Source organism: Wolffia australiana, chromosome 3 (assembly GCF_029677425.1).
Source record: "Wolffia australiana isolate 7733 chromosome 3, ASM2967742v1".
Lineage (NCBI taxonomy): Eukaryota > Viridiplantae > Streptophyta > Magnoliopsida > Alismatales > Araceae > Wolffia > Wolffia australiana.
Window position 1 is genome coordinate 9392275 of NC_135837.1, and position 17726 is coordinate 9410000.

Below are 17726 nucleotides of genomic sequence, written 5' to 3' on the forward strand. Positions count from 1 at the left end.
GAAATACGCCGTCGACTTACTGGCACTGACAGGGATGACCGATTGTGCGCCGGTGAGCACTCCCATTGATCCCAACGTGAAGTTGGGCAAAGGGGAGGATTCGCCGCTGACGAATTCCCACCGGTATCAGCAGCTGGTGGGGAAGCTCCTCTACTTGACGCACACTCGGCCCGACATCGCCTTCGCCATCAACCTGCTCAGTCAGTTTATGCACTCCCCACGGGAGATTCACCATCAGGCCGCCCACCGGGTCCTTGCGTACCTGAAGGGCTGCCCCGGAAAGGGCCTGCTCTTCCCTCGCAGCACTGACCAGACAGTGAAAGTCTACACTGATGCTGACTTTGCCGGCTCCGTTGTGGATCATCGGTCTACCACGGGCTACTGCACGTTTGTTTTTGGCAGTCTCGTCAGCTGGAAAAGTAGCAAGCAGGACAAAGTCTCCGCTCTAGCGCGAAGCTGAGTACCGCGCACTCGCCGATGGGGCCTCTGAGGGCCAGTGGATTTACAGCATCCTTCACGATCTTCGCGTGGAGTATGCTGGCCCGATTCACTTCTTCTGCGACAACAAGTCGACGATCGCGTTGGCCAAGAACCCTGGACAACAGGGCCGCATCAAGCACATGGAGCGCAACCGCTACTCCTTCAAGGAGCGAGTTGACGAAGGGATCTTTGACCTGGACTTTGTTGCATCCGCCGACCAGGCAGCGGACGTCCTTACCAAGGGACTCTCCCGCCCTCTTCTTCAACGTGCCGTCTCCAAGCTCGGTATGGAAGATATCCATACTTCGCCATGGGGGGTGTTAGTGATAGACTATCCCTCATGGACTAATGGGCCCTATTCTATAAGCCCATTAGCCCTATTATCCTCTCTCCCTCCTAGGGTACATATACCCTTACATGTACTCTGCTCAAGTTATGTCATTATCTTCTCCTTCTCTTCCCCAACAATTATAATTCAATTGCCGTTGGTAGCCCCAGAGATAAAAGAAAGTGCATATCTCCAAGGGCTGTTTCCTGAGATACGACAGAGGTGCTGCATTACAGGCCATATGGCCTACGAGAAATTATGGACTTATCTCTACGAGCAGAGGCTGACTTGGGAACTCTTTATAGAGCGTGGCAATCGGTACCTCCTTATGCAGAGTTTAATCAGGATGTAGCTGCGGTTACAAGGCCTAACACCACGCATCCTCCAAGAACTACCACATTCTCTTCTAATCCACCCAAGACAGTAAATCAATACCAGGTGCCACCAATATATCAAGGCCAGCCAAGTCAAAGAGCAGCACAAAATGACAGATCTGGTCGTCGAAGGAACTTGAGGATCACTGATTCAGAATTCCAACCGAGGAAAGATAAAGGTCTTTGCTACTATTGCAATGACAAGTTTACTCCGGGTCACAGGTGTAGAAAAAATCTAAATTTGATCTTGGTTAGAGAAGGAGATGAAAATTCGGGGAGTACTGATTTAATGGAAGAAGAAGACCTCATGCAAACAGATGAGGAACCTATCACAGAAGGAGCTTTTTTCTTGGCAAGGGTTAATCTGAGGCAAGCCCAGAGACATTCCGCCACAGGAGCTCTTAAGCTGTGGGGATCCATCAAAGGATCAAATGTAGTGGTGTTGATAGATGGGGGAGCCACTCATAATTTCATTAACCCCGCTATTCTAAGCTCCTTAGATATTCCGATCATTGCAGGTCCTAGATTTGACGTCCTCTTGGGAGATGGATATCTGAGATCGTCACAAGGAATTTGTTTGAATGTGAATCTTTACTTGCAAGGGATCGACATTGTCCAAGACTTTTTTCCACTCGCTCTGGGCAGATTCGATGTGGTCTTAGGAGTGCATTGGCTCAAGACGCTGGACTGGTTTTATTCCAACTATCACTTGCTAACACTGAAGCTTATGTGGAAGGATCGTATATATACTCTTCAGTCAGACCCCGAGTTCAGGCCTTATGGAGACACCACCAACCTACATCCTCAAGAGATACTCTGGAGTAAGCGCCAATTTCGAAGATTCCATGAGCTATGCAACCCGAACCAAGCACTGGTATTCACTCTACAACTTTCCCTCTTGGTTTCAAATTATGAGTCTTTATATCCAACAGTATTTGAGTCGAAAATAAGGTTACCTCCTAAGAGAGTCCTAGACCATCGAATACACCTAATCCCAGGGTCCAAGCCAGTTCATCTCAGACCCTACAGATATTCATACCTACACAAAAACGAAATTGAAACTCTCATTCAGGGGATGTTAGACGACCAACTCATTCAACATTCGACAGCCCTTTTGCTAGTCCGGCACTACTAATCAAGAAAAAGGATGGAGGATGGGGGATGTGCATAGATTGCAGAGCCTTAAATAAAATCACTGTTCCCACTAGGTATCCCATACCCATAGTGGAGAAACTATTGGAAGAGCTACATGGGACGGTCGTTTTTGTAAAATTAGACCTGAAATCAGGATATTATCAGATTCGTATGTTTGAAGATGATGTTTATGAAACTGCTTTCAAGACCCACCAAGGACATTATGAATTCTTGGTAATGCCTTTTGGCCTGTCCACGGCACCAGCCACCTTCCAAGGGTTGATGAATTCCATCTTCCAGTAATATCTTAGAAAGTTCGTGTTGGTATTTTTTGACGACATACTGATTTACAGCAAATCAGTGGAGGAGCATAAATCACATCTAAATTTGGTGCTAGAATTGTTGCAGAAAAACCATCTATGCGTCAATACAAAAAAATGTGAATTTCATAAGGACCCGATCAAATTTTTGGGTCACTGGGTTTTAGTTGAAGGAGTTTCTACAGATGCAGGAAAGGTCGAATCAGTAAAAAATTGGCCAAACCCCGAAAATCTTAAACAGTTGCGAGGATTTCTGGGGCTCACGAATTACTATCGAAGATTTGTACGCCATTATTCTAACATTGTCTTTCCCTTGACAATGTTGCTCAAGAAAAATGCATTCCATTGGACAGAAGACGCAAACCAAGCTTTTTCATTACTGAAGGAAGCACTTGCAACTATGCCTCCCTGACTTTTCGAAACCCTTTACTGTTGAAACTGACGCCTCAGGTTATGGAGTAGGTGCTGTTTTAACACAAGATTCTCATCCGATTGCTTACTTCAGCAAGGCCTTATCACCCAGAGCTCAGGCCAAGTCAACTTACGAAAGAGAACTAATGGCAGTGGTTTGGGCCGTCAACAAGTGGAAACACTACCTTTCCTTCAGTAAGTTTTTTATTTTGACTGATCAAGCCTCTTTGAAATTTCCAAATGATCAGCAAGGCATTCCTCAACATTACCATAAGTGGATATCGAAACTCTTGGGGTACAACTTTGAGATCAAATACAAAACCGGCAGAAGTAACACTGTAGTAGATGCTTTATCTCGTTCTATGGATAACATGTCTATCCTTAATATTACTATGACGCACTGGTTAGACAAACATCAGTTGGAGACAGAAATATCCCAGGACCGACTTCGGACTGATATAAAAATTTCGGTTATGAAAAATGAGGGCAAATATCCAGGGTACTCTCTACATCAAAATACCTCATGGCACAAGAACAAGTTAGTACTCCCAAGCACCTCCTCCTTGATCGATAAGATTTTATTTGAATTGCATGATGCTAAGGTAGGCGGTCATGGGGGATTCTTGAAGACTTATAAACGAATCTCACAGCAGTTCTATTGGAAAGGCATGAAATCTAAAATCAAGGCTTACGTCTCTGCTTGCCACATCTGTCAATCGCATAAATCATCTACCTTGAAACCACCAGGTCTCTTGCACCCCTTACCTATCCCTGAAAAAATTTGGGAAGACATCTCTCTCGACTTCATTGAAGGATTGCCAAGCTCACAGGGATTTAACTCCATATTTGTTGTGGTGGATCACTTAAGCAAATATGCACATTTCATTCCATTAAAACATCCTTTCTCCACTTTTGACGTCGCCTTGGTGTTCACAAAGGAGATAGTCCGTTTGCACGGAATTCCAAAATCCATTGTCTCAGATCGAGGAAGTGTGTTCACCAGTGGTTTTTGGAAGGAATTGCACAAGCTCCAGGGTACTACACTACGCCTCAGTTCATCATACCACCCAGAGACAGATGGGCAGACCAAAGTCACTAACCGGAGTCTGGAATGTTATTTACGGTGTTTTTCTTCAGAACAGCCAAAACACTGGGTGAAATGGCTACCATGGGCAGAATATTGCTACAATACGTCGTTCCATTCAGCTATAAAAATGTCCCCTTTCAAGGTGGTGTATGGAAGGGATCCGCCCCATCTCCTAAGATACGGCTGTCCTGCTACACCATTGGATTCCTTAGACAGTTTAATGTCAGAAAGAGATCACACTCTGACCATGATCAAAGCCCACCTGGCTAAAGCTCAACAAAATATGAAATACCAGGCAGACAAACATAGACGAGAAGTGGAATTTCTTGAAGGCGATTGGGTTTACTTAAGAGTAAGACCTTACCGTATGAAATCACTAGCACGGAGAAGCTGTGAAAAACTTGCCCCAAGATTCTTTGGACCATACAAGATTCTTAAGAAGATTGGCCCAGTTGCTTATAAACTGGAACTCCCTGATAATTGTCGTCTACATCCAGTCTTTCATGTCTCTAAACTTAAGAAAGCTATGGGCAATATCACTGCTACTGTTAATATTCCACCTAATTTGTCTGATGATTTGGAATGGCAGGTCTTCCCAGATTGCATACTATCTTACAGATTCAACCGAGACGGTATGCAAGTCTTGGTGAAATGGAAAAAATTACCAAATTATGAAGCTACATGGGAAGACGTCATCTCTTTTCAACGTCAATTTCCAAGTTTTCCAATTGGGGACCAATTGGTCTTCAGCAAGGGGAGTAATGATAAACAACTTCTGAAGACATATCAGTCAAAGAAAAGAGAACTGGCAACTCCGCACGTGCGGACTGACTCGCACGTGTGGGGATTTGAATAATAGGCGGGAAAATGAGGCGCTGGAAGCTGAAGGAGGGAAGACTATAAATAAAGGCAAGACTGGATGAGAAGGGCATTCAAGAAGTTCAATCTCTCGGCGACGGAGATTCTCCTTCGAACGGCTGCCCGACCGATCCTGCTGGCAGAGCTCTTCCGCAGAGGAGAGTACCTATTTCCTTCCTTTATCAGCTCATCCCAATTACTTTCTTGTACCGCTCCCAAACAATTCGAGTTCTTATGTCCGAATTTCTTCAAGTGTCGATCTGTGGACTATTGAGGAAATGTGCCAGGAAACTATAAATTGTTAAGGGAATTCAGAGCCTTAACAGCCTTTAGGGTTGTTTCTTATAAAAAATGATATCTTTCTATTCAAGTCACGGAAGCACTATTTTTGTGTTTCTCAGGTAGGACGATGGTGATCAATGTGGAGTATAATCAGCTCGACCCTTTGCTTCGTGCTAGTGGATACATCGATGGGGATGCGAATTCTGAAACTGGGTTCTCACCTTATCCAGGAAATATAAATCAGGTTTTTAAATATTGAGACATTTATCTCTTTTTAATCCTTATCTGACCTCCTTGATTTTTTGCGTACGGTGTAGTTCTCTTCATGCAGGTAATACAGTGCTATATGAGCATCATTCACTACATGATTCTTGTGTTGTTTGCAGTTGATACTGGAGATTGAACCTTATGTCCAAGAAGTTTCAAAAACTCATGGAGCCATTGCTGAGTTTGTGAACCCCAAGTAATCCTTATTGACTTTGGAAATCAGGAAATTCTTTTGCATGGTGAATAAATGATATGGAGGTCCTGTCTTTGCTTTGCATGGAAGTTAATGTTGATTTTTCAGGTATAAAGATTCCACCAAGACTTCGTTCAAGTCATCGACAAGGTTAGAGTGCATGATGCAAGATTATCCCAAAACCCTGCCTCCATCTGCTAGGGTCGGCTTCACAGTATGTTGGCCATTTTCCCTCGGCGGCTGGTTTTAATTGAAAGTCAAAAAAATTTTCCACTATATCTTTAATCAACTTTAAGGATTTAGGAAATGATCTCTTTTCCTGAAGACCTTTTTTTTTGTTTTCTCTATGTCCGCTGTGGTGCATATTTCTTCCTCGTAATGATCTGTGATAATCTCCTTGTAATGACCCATGATAATGGGCCCGTTTCACATTCTTGTAATGATAATGAGGGTTAAGGAATTAAATTCTTGATTTCTTCAGTTTTTTCTATTTCTGCTGTGGTGCATCATTCTTCCCCGTAAGTGTCATCATGCATGTTTAATTTGACATCTGACTGACCTCTAGGCTTTCTTTTTCAGGTAATTGACACATGGCTTGCCTATGCTCCAGTGAAAAATAATCCAGGAGATGCTGCGATGGTAATTATAAAACGGGCCCTAGGTTTATTTAATATTTTCCATGAATATTTGGGAAACACATCAGGGTTGATAACTTTTCTCGGGTGATGTTCCCTATTTTTTTTCAAATATAAAAGGGAAACACATGATGGCATGCTATACGTATATTAAACCAGTTTATGATGCTGAGAAGGTATATGGACATATTTTATCAATTCAATTTGTTATACTGAGACAGTATATTTTTCAATGCTTTGTCTCACATTACATGTATAAATCTCTATTTCCATTAGTACGCTTGCAAGAGGACAATTTCATCTTCATCACCTCTATCCTCCATCATCGTCATTATCTCAAGCATTTGTGATGATGACGAGTCATCATAGTCTTTTATATCTGCTAACCAATTATCAGTGTCAACCTGGCACAGTCCAATGTCTAGTCTTCTTGTCATCGTCATGAAGGATACCAAACAAGATCGGGGTGATCATTGTCGTCAAATTGGGAAAAAAAATTACATTCATATGAATTTAGGTTAAAATTGATAATGACAAGTCATCATTGTCATTTCAAATGTATGCATATGAATAACTATGACAATAGCGAGTCCTCATCGTCGTCCTATCTCTGATGAATGACATGGAGGATTATGAATACCCATCATCCTCTCGTTCGTAGTCATCAAGGACGTCAAACCTTATTCATTAGTTAAACAGGTTTTTAAACGGTTTGAGCTAAACACTATTTAAAGACATGATTCATGTATGAACTCATGAATATCTACTTTATATGATAATGTAGGTTCCGAAAGGAAACCCATATCACAGCGCAACGTCTGGAGAAATGGCCATTTACCGGGCCAACTGCCTCATCCTCAGAAAGGTATAATCCAATTGTTTAAAACCCCACTGGAGAGTGTCCTAAGACCTGCTTATGGCTATCTCCGAACTTAGGCTGGAGTCCAGGTGGCAGACCCTGTGATCAAGTCATTCAACAATCAAGAGGTGGAGGTGTGGCCACGCGTCACGTGGAGATCTAAGTGGGGCCCAACATTCTCCGAAGTGAAGAAGAAGGTGAGGGGAGAATGCTCCATCACCCAGAAGTCTACTCTAGTGATCGACGGGAGGGACGTCTATCTCGAAGGGCTTTCTCTGGATGGGTCACTTCTTGTCAGCGCCGTTGATGGGGCAGAGGTAGGCATTATAACGAGTCTATCATGTCAGAATAATCCTTGGCAATGGATTGATGAGAAAGCCTGATATTGTTAATGTTATTTCAGGTGAGAGTGGGGGGCTCTTTTCACAACAAGGGGTGGAATCTGGAGCATGTAGACTACAGAGATGAGGCTATCAGCGAGGAGCTCAGAATAAGAGGTTTCAGGTTTGAGCGGTTGGAGCAGGTGAAAATGAACTATCCTGAACCGGGTTCCTACTCCTTGAAACCGTGAAGGTATGATCCCCATTTCGCCTCGTCTTGTTTTATTCGTAATCATTACGGAGGTTTTCTCCTTGAAATGTCTTAGTGTAACATTATTTGGATACTTTATAAAATTAGCATATCTGTTCATTTTTGGATTGTATCACTTCAGTTTCACATGCTTACTTTAATATCTTAATTCTCAAAAGCTGCATAATATCTTAGTAAGGCCTATCAACCAATGAAGTTATGACTGCAAGAGCATCATTGTGATTTTTACTCCACCCACCCCCAATGTAAGTTTTGATATGCATTTAAGCAATATAACATTGAATTTATGTTGCTCGTATTTCATATCTACCATTCATGAAAAATTATGAACGTTTTAATAATTCATGCAATCAAAACGTTTTTGATTGCTTACATACTATCCAAAATATTCTAAAATTCGTGGAATTCAGAAACACTCAAGTGAAGTGTTCAGCTGTTTGAAATACGATATCCGTTCGACCAGATATCCGAATGTAATTGAGCTGATTTCATATACCGGTTATCAGATTTCAGATGGATCTTGAGTATCCGTCTCATACCCGACATTGGGATGGATATTGTAGGGGACGGGACGTGGCGGATGCCACTATCGAACATCGAATCCAATATTTGATATAAAATCCGATATCTGGATATCAGATATAAAAAAAATCATACAAAAAATTGAGCACCGGATATCGATATCCGATCCTGGATATCAGTTTTAAAAATAATCACCCACTATCCCATATGAAAAAAGGAAAGTTAGAAATAGTATAAATGAAAAAAAACACATGACTTTACATTGTATTGGGCTTATTTTGGCCCAGGCTGGACTAATTATGAACTATCACTATAACAATAAGTGTAAATTGACTGAATATCGGTAAAATCATTTAATAAATAGCATATATAATCAAAAAGTTGTACAAATTCTACAGTTTAACTACACATTTAAAATATATTTCTAGAACCCATATCTGATGCTGATATCCAATGTAGTCATCCAAACCGTGAGACAGTCAGATGTCAATATCAGGATAAATTAGGATATGGATATTGGTAAGCATATTCTAAAATTAAGATCCCAGGATTTTGGGTGTAAAATACATTTTATGATGTGCTTTCATGTTTTGGGAAAATGCAATGTATTCTAAAATTACATTTTCTCATAAGATTTCGTATTGGTGTAATCATATTTGACTTATAAATCGATATCCCAGAATTTGAAAACTAACTTTGCTTTTAACTCATGGCAACCAGCTCAGTCATATGAAACAAGCTAAGTACCCCACGCTTTTAAATGAGTATGAAACAAGCACTCATTCCCTAGTAAGATGCAGTAAACATCTCAACATGTATATGATATTACCATAACAACTAAAATATGAAAATTTAAATTTAGATATTAGTTAAATATTTAATTCAAATTATGTAATGCATTTATTGGGAACAAATATCCTATCTAATTTAGATGTATGTAATATCCTTACCATAATTGCGAAACCAATTATAATTTTGAGTATCAAAGGCCACCAATTAAGAAATTAATATTTACTATTTTATACTACTTGAATTTAGAAAATTTTATATTGACACTAAGTGGGAAGATATGTATGAAAAATATCTCAAAGACCCAAGGACCCAATGATTTCGGGCAATATGTAATTTATTTTACCATTTATGTCCTTCAAAATCACCAAACATCTGACACTAATACACAAAAAATTCCAATAAATGAAGTTTTTAATGAATTTTAATTTAATGTATACAACATATTTCTATTAAAAATTTGAATAGTTGTGATTTTTTTATGATTAGTTGGAACATATTTGTTAAAATCCAAATTTAATAAAAATATTTGATTAAAGCTCGATTAATGTTTAACTCGGTTTCTTTCATAAATTGAGTGCTTGTGCCACAATTAGTTTTTAGATAGATTCAGGTTTTTTTAAGCAAATATTCCAAGATGATTATTGGCTTAGAATATACTTTACAATTCCTCAAAAAATTTTAGTATTTAATAATCAAGAAATGACAATTTTTTAACATCAAAGACACATTTTGTGAAAATTTCTGAGAAACACATCAAAAACTATTCACTAAATAACTAAAGAAAGACTTACAAAGTAAAATATTGACTCATATTTCCAGTTTTAGTCACATTTTTTCCAAGAGCAAACCCAGATGTGGATCTTAACTAAGATATTTACTGACGGTATTCAAGTGAGATCAAATAATTGTTGTACTCCAATTTGTGATCACATGATCAGGATTTTTGTAATGGTGAATCCAATTTTTTTAATAGTGAAAGTTGGCATTTAATAATTAATTTTACATAATGTTTAGGTTGAAAGGGTTGTGGATGAGTTTAAAAGAGAAGAAAACTGAAATATTCAATCTTAACTAGTAACTAAATGTATTTTAATTTCTAAAAATTCAATCATCTTGGGGTTATACGTATGGATAACTGTGGGGTTTAATTTTTGATTTTTTTTCATCTTTAAATTATGATTTTAATTATTTTGTATGAACTAAAATTCAAAACTAAATGTGTTCATAAAACCTCTAGATATTTGTCAGATATTTACTTTTTGTCAAAATTGTTTGATATATAATAAAAAAATCCATAAAACGGGTCTGCTCAGATATGATTTATCAGGTAATGCCTGAGTAGAATCGTTTCAGTAGAATCACAAAATAATTTAACACTTTTGAATCATAAAAAAAATTGGTCAGAAGCATAAATTGTTTTTCATAATATCATTCAGATTTAATGATGTAAGGTAACTTGAATTATGTGGATTTTCTTGAGTTATATGTCATCCTATGTACTTTAATATTTTTTCAACCTTTGTATTGTTAACAGGTTGATTATTCTGTTGGTAATTTAGTGTTGTACTTATTACAAATTTAATTTGATCATAAATTCTCATAATTTGACTGGGAATCTTTTGAAGAAGGAAAAACACATTACATATCCCTTTCTGCTTGCTCCTAAAAATTTGAACTATTTAATTGTTTAATAATAAAGACTGATATATTATACGATATAAATTTTATAGAAACTGAGTAAAAGAATTTTTGAAAAATCATGATGCACTTGAGAGAATTCTCAGTTCCCATAAAGGTCGTTATAATTTATCAGTTCCAAGGTACAACATTCAAGAGAATTTATCCCACATGAAAATATAATAGAATGTCGAGATCTTTATTTTTTATAAAAAAATAAAATTTGATAATGTAACTTAACTAAAGATATTATAATTATAAAACTATTTATTTTAAGGAGTATTATTTTCCAACTACTATACAGACACATAAAAGTGGCTTTTATATATCTGTATAGTAGTTGGAAAATATGAAGATATTAATACATAGAATAAATTCATGTAATCATTACCTCATTCTGCTTATTGTATCAATGATTTTTATGGAACATATAAATTGGTAAAATTGTATATTCAGTGATAACTTTATAAAATCCATTGAGATTCAGTTATGTGTCTGTAACCAAAATCATGATAACTTGTTGATAATGTTTAACCAACAGAGGCTTCGATTATACAAAATGAATTAATCAACACCCATGTATGTTTTTATAGTCATATAAGCAGACATATTTTAAAAACTCACTGGATCAATACTTCAAAGCATTTTCTATCGTATTTTATCTATTACATGGGATGATGTATTTTGATTTTGTAAACAATTATGGACGAAAAATTATTATAAGAAATATTTTTATAATAGATCAAAATCAAGAAAAATTTTCAAAAATAGAAATTAGTAAATATTAAAGTAAATGATCTTTAATAATGATAATCATGAACTGTGGATTGGATACTTTTATACATTTGGTCTTTTGTGTACTAAAAGGTTTACCTGTAAAAGTCATAGACTACTTTACAGGTAAACCTTTTGTGAAATATTATTTGGGTATTAGGATCAAATCAGAAGTAATTCCAAGAATAATTTAGATATTTACTTTTAATATTCCATAATTTCAATTTTTTTATAATACTTCGTAATTTCTCTTATACCTATTAGCATTCATTTTAAATAATATAATTAATGAATTTTTCAGTAATGATTTTATGACGACTGAATGTTTTCGAATATGTCCTTTGTTATTTTTGAGATAGTTTATTTTTTTAGGAATTTAATGCACTTTAATAGCCAAAAATAGCAGAAAATGTTGACATATAAATCTTATTTACGAAAAACAGCCTAAAAGGGTAAGAATTTTCAATTAATCTAGCGCTTAATTAGATATACATAACTTGAATTTATTATTACCAAAAATATAAAAATAGTGTGATGCTCATTATTTTGTCTAAATTCATATAGCATTGGCATAAATATAATTATTTAATAAAATATTGAATCAAAATAATACACAAAACAAAAATATTATTCAAATCCACTTTTTTAGGTGGGTTGGCTAGCAAATATCTAAAATATCTAAAACCCCGGTAAATCCATTAATGAAAATTTCTCACGATCATTTCAGAGAAGTGTCAATGGACAGACTTATTTTTGTGCTTAAAAATTTTGGTTCATATATTTATATTCATAAATAATTTTAGTTGTAGTATAAAATTATTTTCTTAGTAAATGCGTACTTTAAATATTATAAAATTACAGCTCAGTTTTGAATATACAATTTTGTGTATCATAGTTTCTAGAAATATCGCACTCTCATGTGTTATAAAACATTATTGGTGATTCATTTTATTTTTTTATGGCTTTTCATCTATGTATGATAAAACTGACAAAGGAAAATTATGGTATTAATTTTAAAGTTTTCGTAAATTTAATTCATCTGAGTCAAATATAATTTTCTGGTATTCATATATAATTCTTCACATTAATTTAATTAATAAAATAATTTATAAGTAATAAATTCTATTTTGTATTTATTTAAATAATTTTAGGGGTCTGTTATATTTTAGAATTATGTTCCCCATCTTCTTGTGTTTTTACAGAATTTTGTGATGTTGAATTTGTTGTGAAAATAATGTTATAAGTTGGAATAAGTATTTATGGATTTATTTAAATATTTTTTAGGGGATTCAAATGTCTTTATTCTGAACTGCGAGCTTTGGCAATTCAGTTCCCTTGGACTGCGGGCCAGCGATTGTGTCACTTTTTTGGTAAAAAAGTGTAAATTAATTTACATAATTCTGGAAAAGCGAGTAAATATTTATCCTATTTAAGTGAATCATCCAAATTAATGGAATAGTTTTATGAATCTTAGTGAATCTTATAGCTACAAATAATAATTAATTATAACTAAATTTCCTGAAATTATTCTTTTTGTGGATCCAGGTGAGAAGAAAGCTGTGGCAAGTTTTTGGGATTCTTGTGAGTAGGGAAAAAGGATTTTACCATCACAAATTGCAGTAGAGATGGTAATGGATTAGCAGAGTACTTGATGCAGATTTAGAGATGACGCAGATACATGCCATGTGATTGGCAGAGTTGATGGTGGCATGTAGGATGGTTAAAACCTATGTTATTTTTTATGATAATAACCGAATAAAAAAGACGAAGATGGGAATAATGCTAACTTATATATCATGTACCTGACAGGATAAGTGGTGCTTTCTCTTCACAAGTCTTGATTAGATTGTCATTCCTTCAGCTTTTTGCTCCCAAGCCTCAAGAAAATACTCAAAATATATTTGAATCAGCAAATCACTCGGCTAATCATTATTAGGAACAAAGTCCAAAGTTTCTATTTTTACAAGGTTGGAGGGTCTGTTTACAGATTCGAGACAACGTATGAATACAAAGTGTGAAGACCTTAAAATTTCAATTTATAACTCTTTGTGCATCGTTAGCTATCACGATTTGAAGTTGGAGAAATCTAGATTGTTTATTTACTCCCTCCTCATCAGGATTACAGTTGTGACATGGAATCCTCAGATTTGATCAAGATTATGCATAAAAATCTGGATTTAAGTACATATGCCCACACACCCTCTATCCTACTACACCCACCCACTAGGCCCAACAGTAATAAGAATAAAATATTATAATTTTTTTTCAAAGTCCATAATTTTAAATATTTTATGATTTAACTTAATTTTTAAATCCACTAAATTGAATTGCCCATAGCCAAGTGGTGTTCAGATATTTTATGATTTAACTTAATTTTTAAATCCACTAAATTTTTAAATCCTACTGCTTCCAACTGGTGTTCAGATAGTGTTTTTTGGTATTTTTAAGCATTTCAAAACTAATTTGAATCATAAATGATTTTAAAATTTTTGAGATTAATACTTTTTGAAAGTAAAATTTTACCTCCAATTATTCTTATTTATGTAGTATTTTAAGTGTAAAACTAATTAGAAATAATTTCCGTCAAGTATAAATTAAAATAATGACATAAGCATCTTTAAATTTAGACATATCAGGTACCATCAAGGGACTCAATCCTGATAGCTTACAAGCATATCTAGCTAGGTGCCCAACAAGCTGGCCTGGTAGTGCTCATGCCACCCAACTTTTCTACCAGAATTTTTATAAGCCAACTAGCCTACATGCACAACCATCTAAGGGCCCAGCCAAGCACCCCACTAATTAACTCCACTATGCTACCAGCTAGCCAAAAAACCTCAATTCATGTCTCTTTTTCAAGATTTTTTTTACTCTAGTGAAAGTTTTAATGATATGAGAACTTTTGATCTCAGGAATCCCACGAGGAGAAGATTACATCTTTAATGATAAGGATACTTTTGATGAAAGTAGGTTTCAGATATTTTATAATAAAAAATATCGATGCATGATAAGGATAAGGATAAGGATACGTATCTTTAATGATAAGGATACTTTTGATCTAGGCCCCACCACCACCTCCCACAATACCTTAAAGTAATGAGAATGTAGACCTCCAGAGCACAGAACATCATGTAAGGGTCGCTTCATTCATTGTCAAAAACTTTATATATATATATTGAATAAGACTTTTGAAATTTTAGATATGGAATAAAACACCAAATTAATGGTCCACATCTCATAAAATGGCCCAAATGATTAGCCCCTAATGACTAACAGGAAGAGAAATCTCATTTTATGAGATTTTAATGATGCTTATATATGATATTAGCCGTGAATTTAAGGAATTACCTCATTATGATGGTTCATGAGCAATAACCATTGAAATAATGCACTAAAAACATTAGTTGATTACATTTATGTGATATCACTAGTGTGATGTTTATTTCCTCTACTGAACGGTATTTTCAGTATAAAGTATTCATTGATTTTATTAAAGTATCTTTTGATATCTAGATATGGATAGTGATATCTGGTATTTCAATCTGTTAACATTAACATGGTGATGATATTCACACCAATATGCAGTATCCATTACAAGAGTGGCATCCAAATTGAATATTCACAACATCTTCATACACCGTGACTTTCTAGATATCAGACATCAGTTGGTTGGATATCAGATATCAGGAAATATACCCATAGCCTAATTATGTTTGACATATTAATGATGGGATGAAGTAACTTATCAATATCTTACCTAATAGATCTATCATCAGATTAGTGATCTGATCAAGGATCAAGGATCTATGATCAGATCAGTGGTCAGGCCATTGATTTTCTAATCATACTGACAATCTAATTATGGACATGATTGAAAGGGCATGATCCGTGCACAATCAACGTTGTCTGATCATTCCGAATTCTCGATCAGGGAATATTCTATCCAAATTAGATAAATCTGATTGAATCTCTACACCCTAACTATAATTGTGGAGGTGACATGGATGCCATATCAAAAGCAGGTTTACACAACATTTTGACTTTTGAGATTTTTTTCTTGCTCCCATGTTCCTTGGATAGAATGGAGGAGACTTGCATTTCAGAATTAGAATCCAAGGTTTTGTTTATTCTTCTATCATTCTCTCCAACCAGGATTGTTTTTTTCTTTGTTCTGTCAAGATGTGGTATAGCCTGGGTTGTTTCCCAACATTAGGTATCAGAGAAGGTATTATTATCTGAGGAGGAAAGAGGAGCAGATTCATGCCATGTGGGGGTACCTACTATGTCTCTCAAGCTACAATGATGTCTTCATCAGAGAATGACTCTATAGGATATTCTATCATGGTACCAAGGTCTTTGAACATGTCTTTCTTGTAAGCACACCTATTCTCTATGGATATGGAATGCAGTTTTGTTTGAGGTGCATAGTTTCGAGGAAGCCATTGAGATAGAGATGGCGACAAAGAAGAAGGATTAGCATGTATTTTTGGTTATCTACGGTGCACTATTTGATTAGATATTGGGACAACTAGATCACAAGCTGAAATTTAAAGAAAGATGGATGTTCTTGAAGGTGAAGAATTTGGGATCATATTGTGTTCAGAATACTAGACTCCAGGCCATCAAAGGACACAAGATTTGAGATAATTTTAAACTTAAGTGTTATAAATGTGCCAAAATATGGCCCAGTTATCATAAAGAGAAGAGAAAGTCAACCCTTAATGACCTTGATAGAACCTCTATATCATGCATTGCTCTAGGGGAACGAGGGAAATAATCCGCCGCTTGACATGTCGTACTTGATACTAGGGCTGGTGACCAAGTGACTGAAGGCTGGATCTCTGGATCATGTAAAAGTACCTGGAGACCACTTGAGCAAGTTGGATGATCAAACCAGACTAGTAATTTTCATGGATTATGAAATCGGGGCTAAATCTTATCTTCACTATGGCCCAATAGGTGGAAAGGTGCATGCATGCTGAGATATTTTTTTCGAAGAAGAGACCAAATGGTACTATGACATTGCCTCTTGTGAAGAAGAATCATTGTATTTGATTCACTTATGATTTTCCAATTATAATTGATAGTTGTGATGATCAGGTGCATGACCTCCACATAAAGTGAGCCCTATACCATGGAAAGGAGATTCTGTTCTCACTGCTGAAGAGAGCTTTCCTAGGAGATTGAAATGTCTGAAGGGTGTTTACGAAGACTCTGAGCCAAATCAACTTGATCGACTAGAGTGATTGGAGATAGAGAGTGAACCAAAAAGTCTCCTGATAGAAACGGAGGAGGTGCCATGAGGGAGGGAGGATACAGACGCCATTGAGAAGAATCAGATATAGGAGCCAATGAATTCAGCTAAAGGCTTAAATCCCTTTGGCCAAAGTTGGTTTTTCATGCTCAAGAACAAGTAACAAAGAGAGGTGGAGAGATATAAGGCAAGGATGGTCTCAAAGGGCTATGTCCAGAAGCTCATAGTTGACTTTGAGGAGGTATTTGCACCAGTAGCAATAATTGATACCTTATGCATCTTAGTGGACTCTGCAGTTCAATGGAGATGGGACTCGCATTATCTTGATGTCAAGTCAGCCTTTCCCAATGGAGAAATAAAGGAACATGTCTATGTAAAGCAATCAGAGGGTTTCATCAAGAGGGATAAATATCATATGGCTCCAAAGTTGAAGAAAGCCTTTGATGTAATATGACGGGGCTGGGATCGAATGGCTTGTGTTACACCACAGGGAGAGGGGGAATAATCAGAAATGCAGCGATGTAGAATGATGCAAGTGAGGTAAATTCAACGATGAAGTACGTCGATAACTGCTGACCTTGGGTGAAAGGACCAGATATACAACATGAGGGGTCTAGGGAAGCAGGCAGGCTCCCAATGATTGGAATGGTCAACTCGAAGGCCCGACGGGTGGAGGACAATCACTGTCCACAAGCAACCATGACCGTTGTCAAGAGCGACACGAGTCCAACACCAGGAAAAAAATTTCCTATCTCTCGATTCGGTGGCTACACCTACAAGTCGAAAATTCCCCACAAAGGAACAAGCAAGGATGGCATTGAGGAAAGTAATAATACTGAAAGAAGAGGAGAGATAATGTGACCTGCAGACCAGGACACGAAAGCCGTG

At 36.5% G+C, this 17726-nt stretch overlaps 1 protein-coding gene across 1 annotated transcript in view; it reads left to right on the forward strand.

Moving 5' to 3' along the window:
* Nucleotides 1-7931, forward strand: part of USP (UDP-sugar pyrophosphorylase) — a 31325-nt gene extending 23394 nt beyond the window's left edge. The window contains exons 11-17 of the mRNA XM_078572433.1: nucleotides 5394-5518; nucleotides 5661-5737; nucleotides 5843-5948; nucleotides 6314-6373; nucleotides 7154-7234; nucleotides 7306-7545; nucleotides 7632-7931. Of these exons, the coding sequence (XP_078428559.1) occupies nucleotides 5394-5518; nucleotides 5661-5737; nucleotides 5843-5948; nucleotides 6314-6373; nucleotides 7154-7234; nucleotides 7306-7545; nucleotides 7632-7799 (857 nt within the window). The 3' untranslated portion in view covers nucleotides 7800-7931. The remainder of the gene's footprint in view (nucleotides 1-5393; nucleotides 5519-5660; nucleotides 5738-5842; nucleotides 5949-6313; nucleotides 6374-7153; nucleotides 7235-7305; nucleotides 7546-7631) is intronic.
* The last annotated feature ends 9795 nt before the right edge of the window (nucleotides 7932-17726 follow it).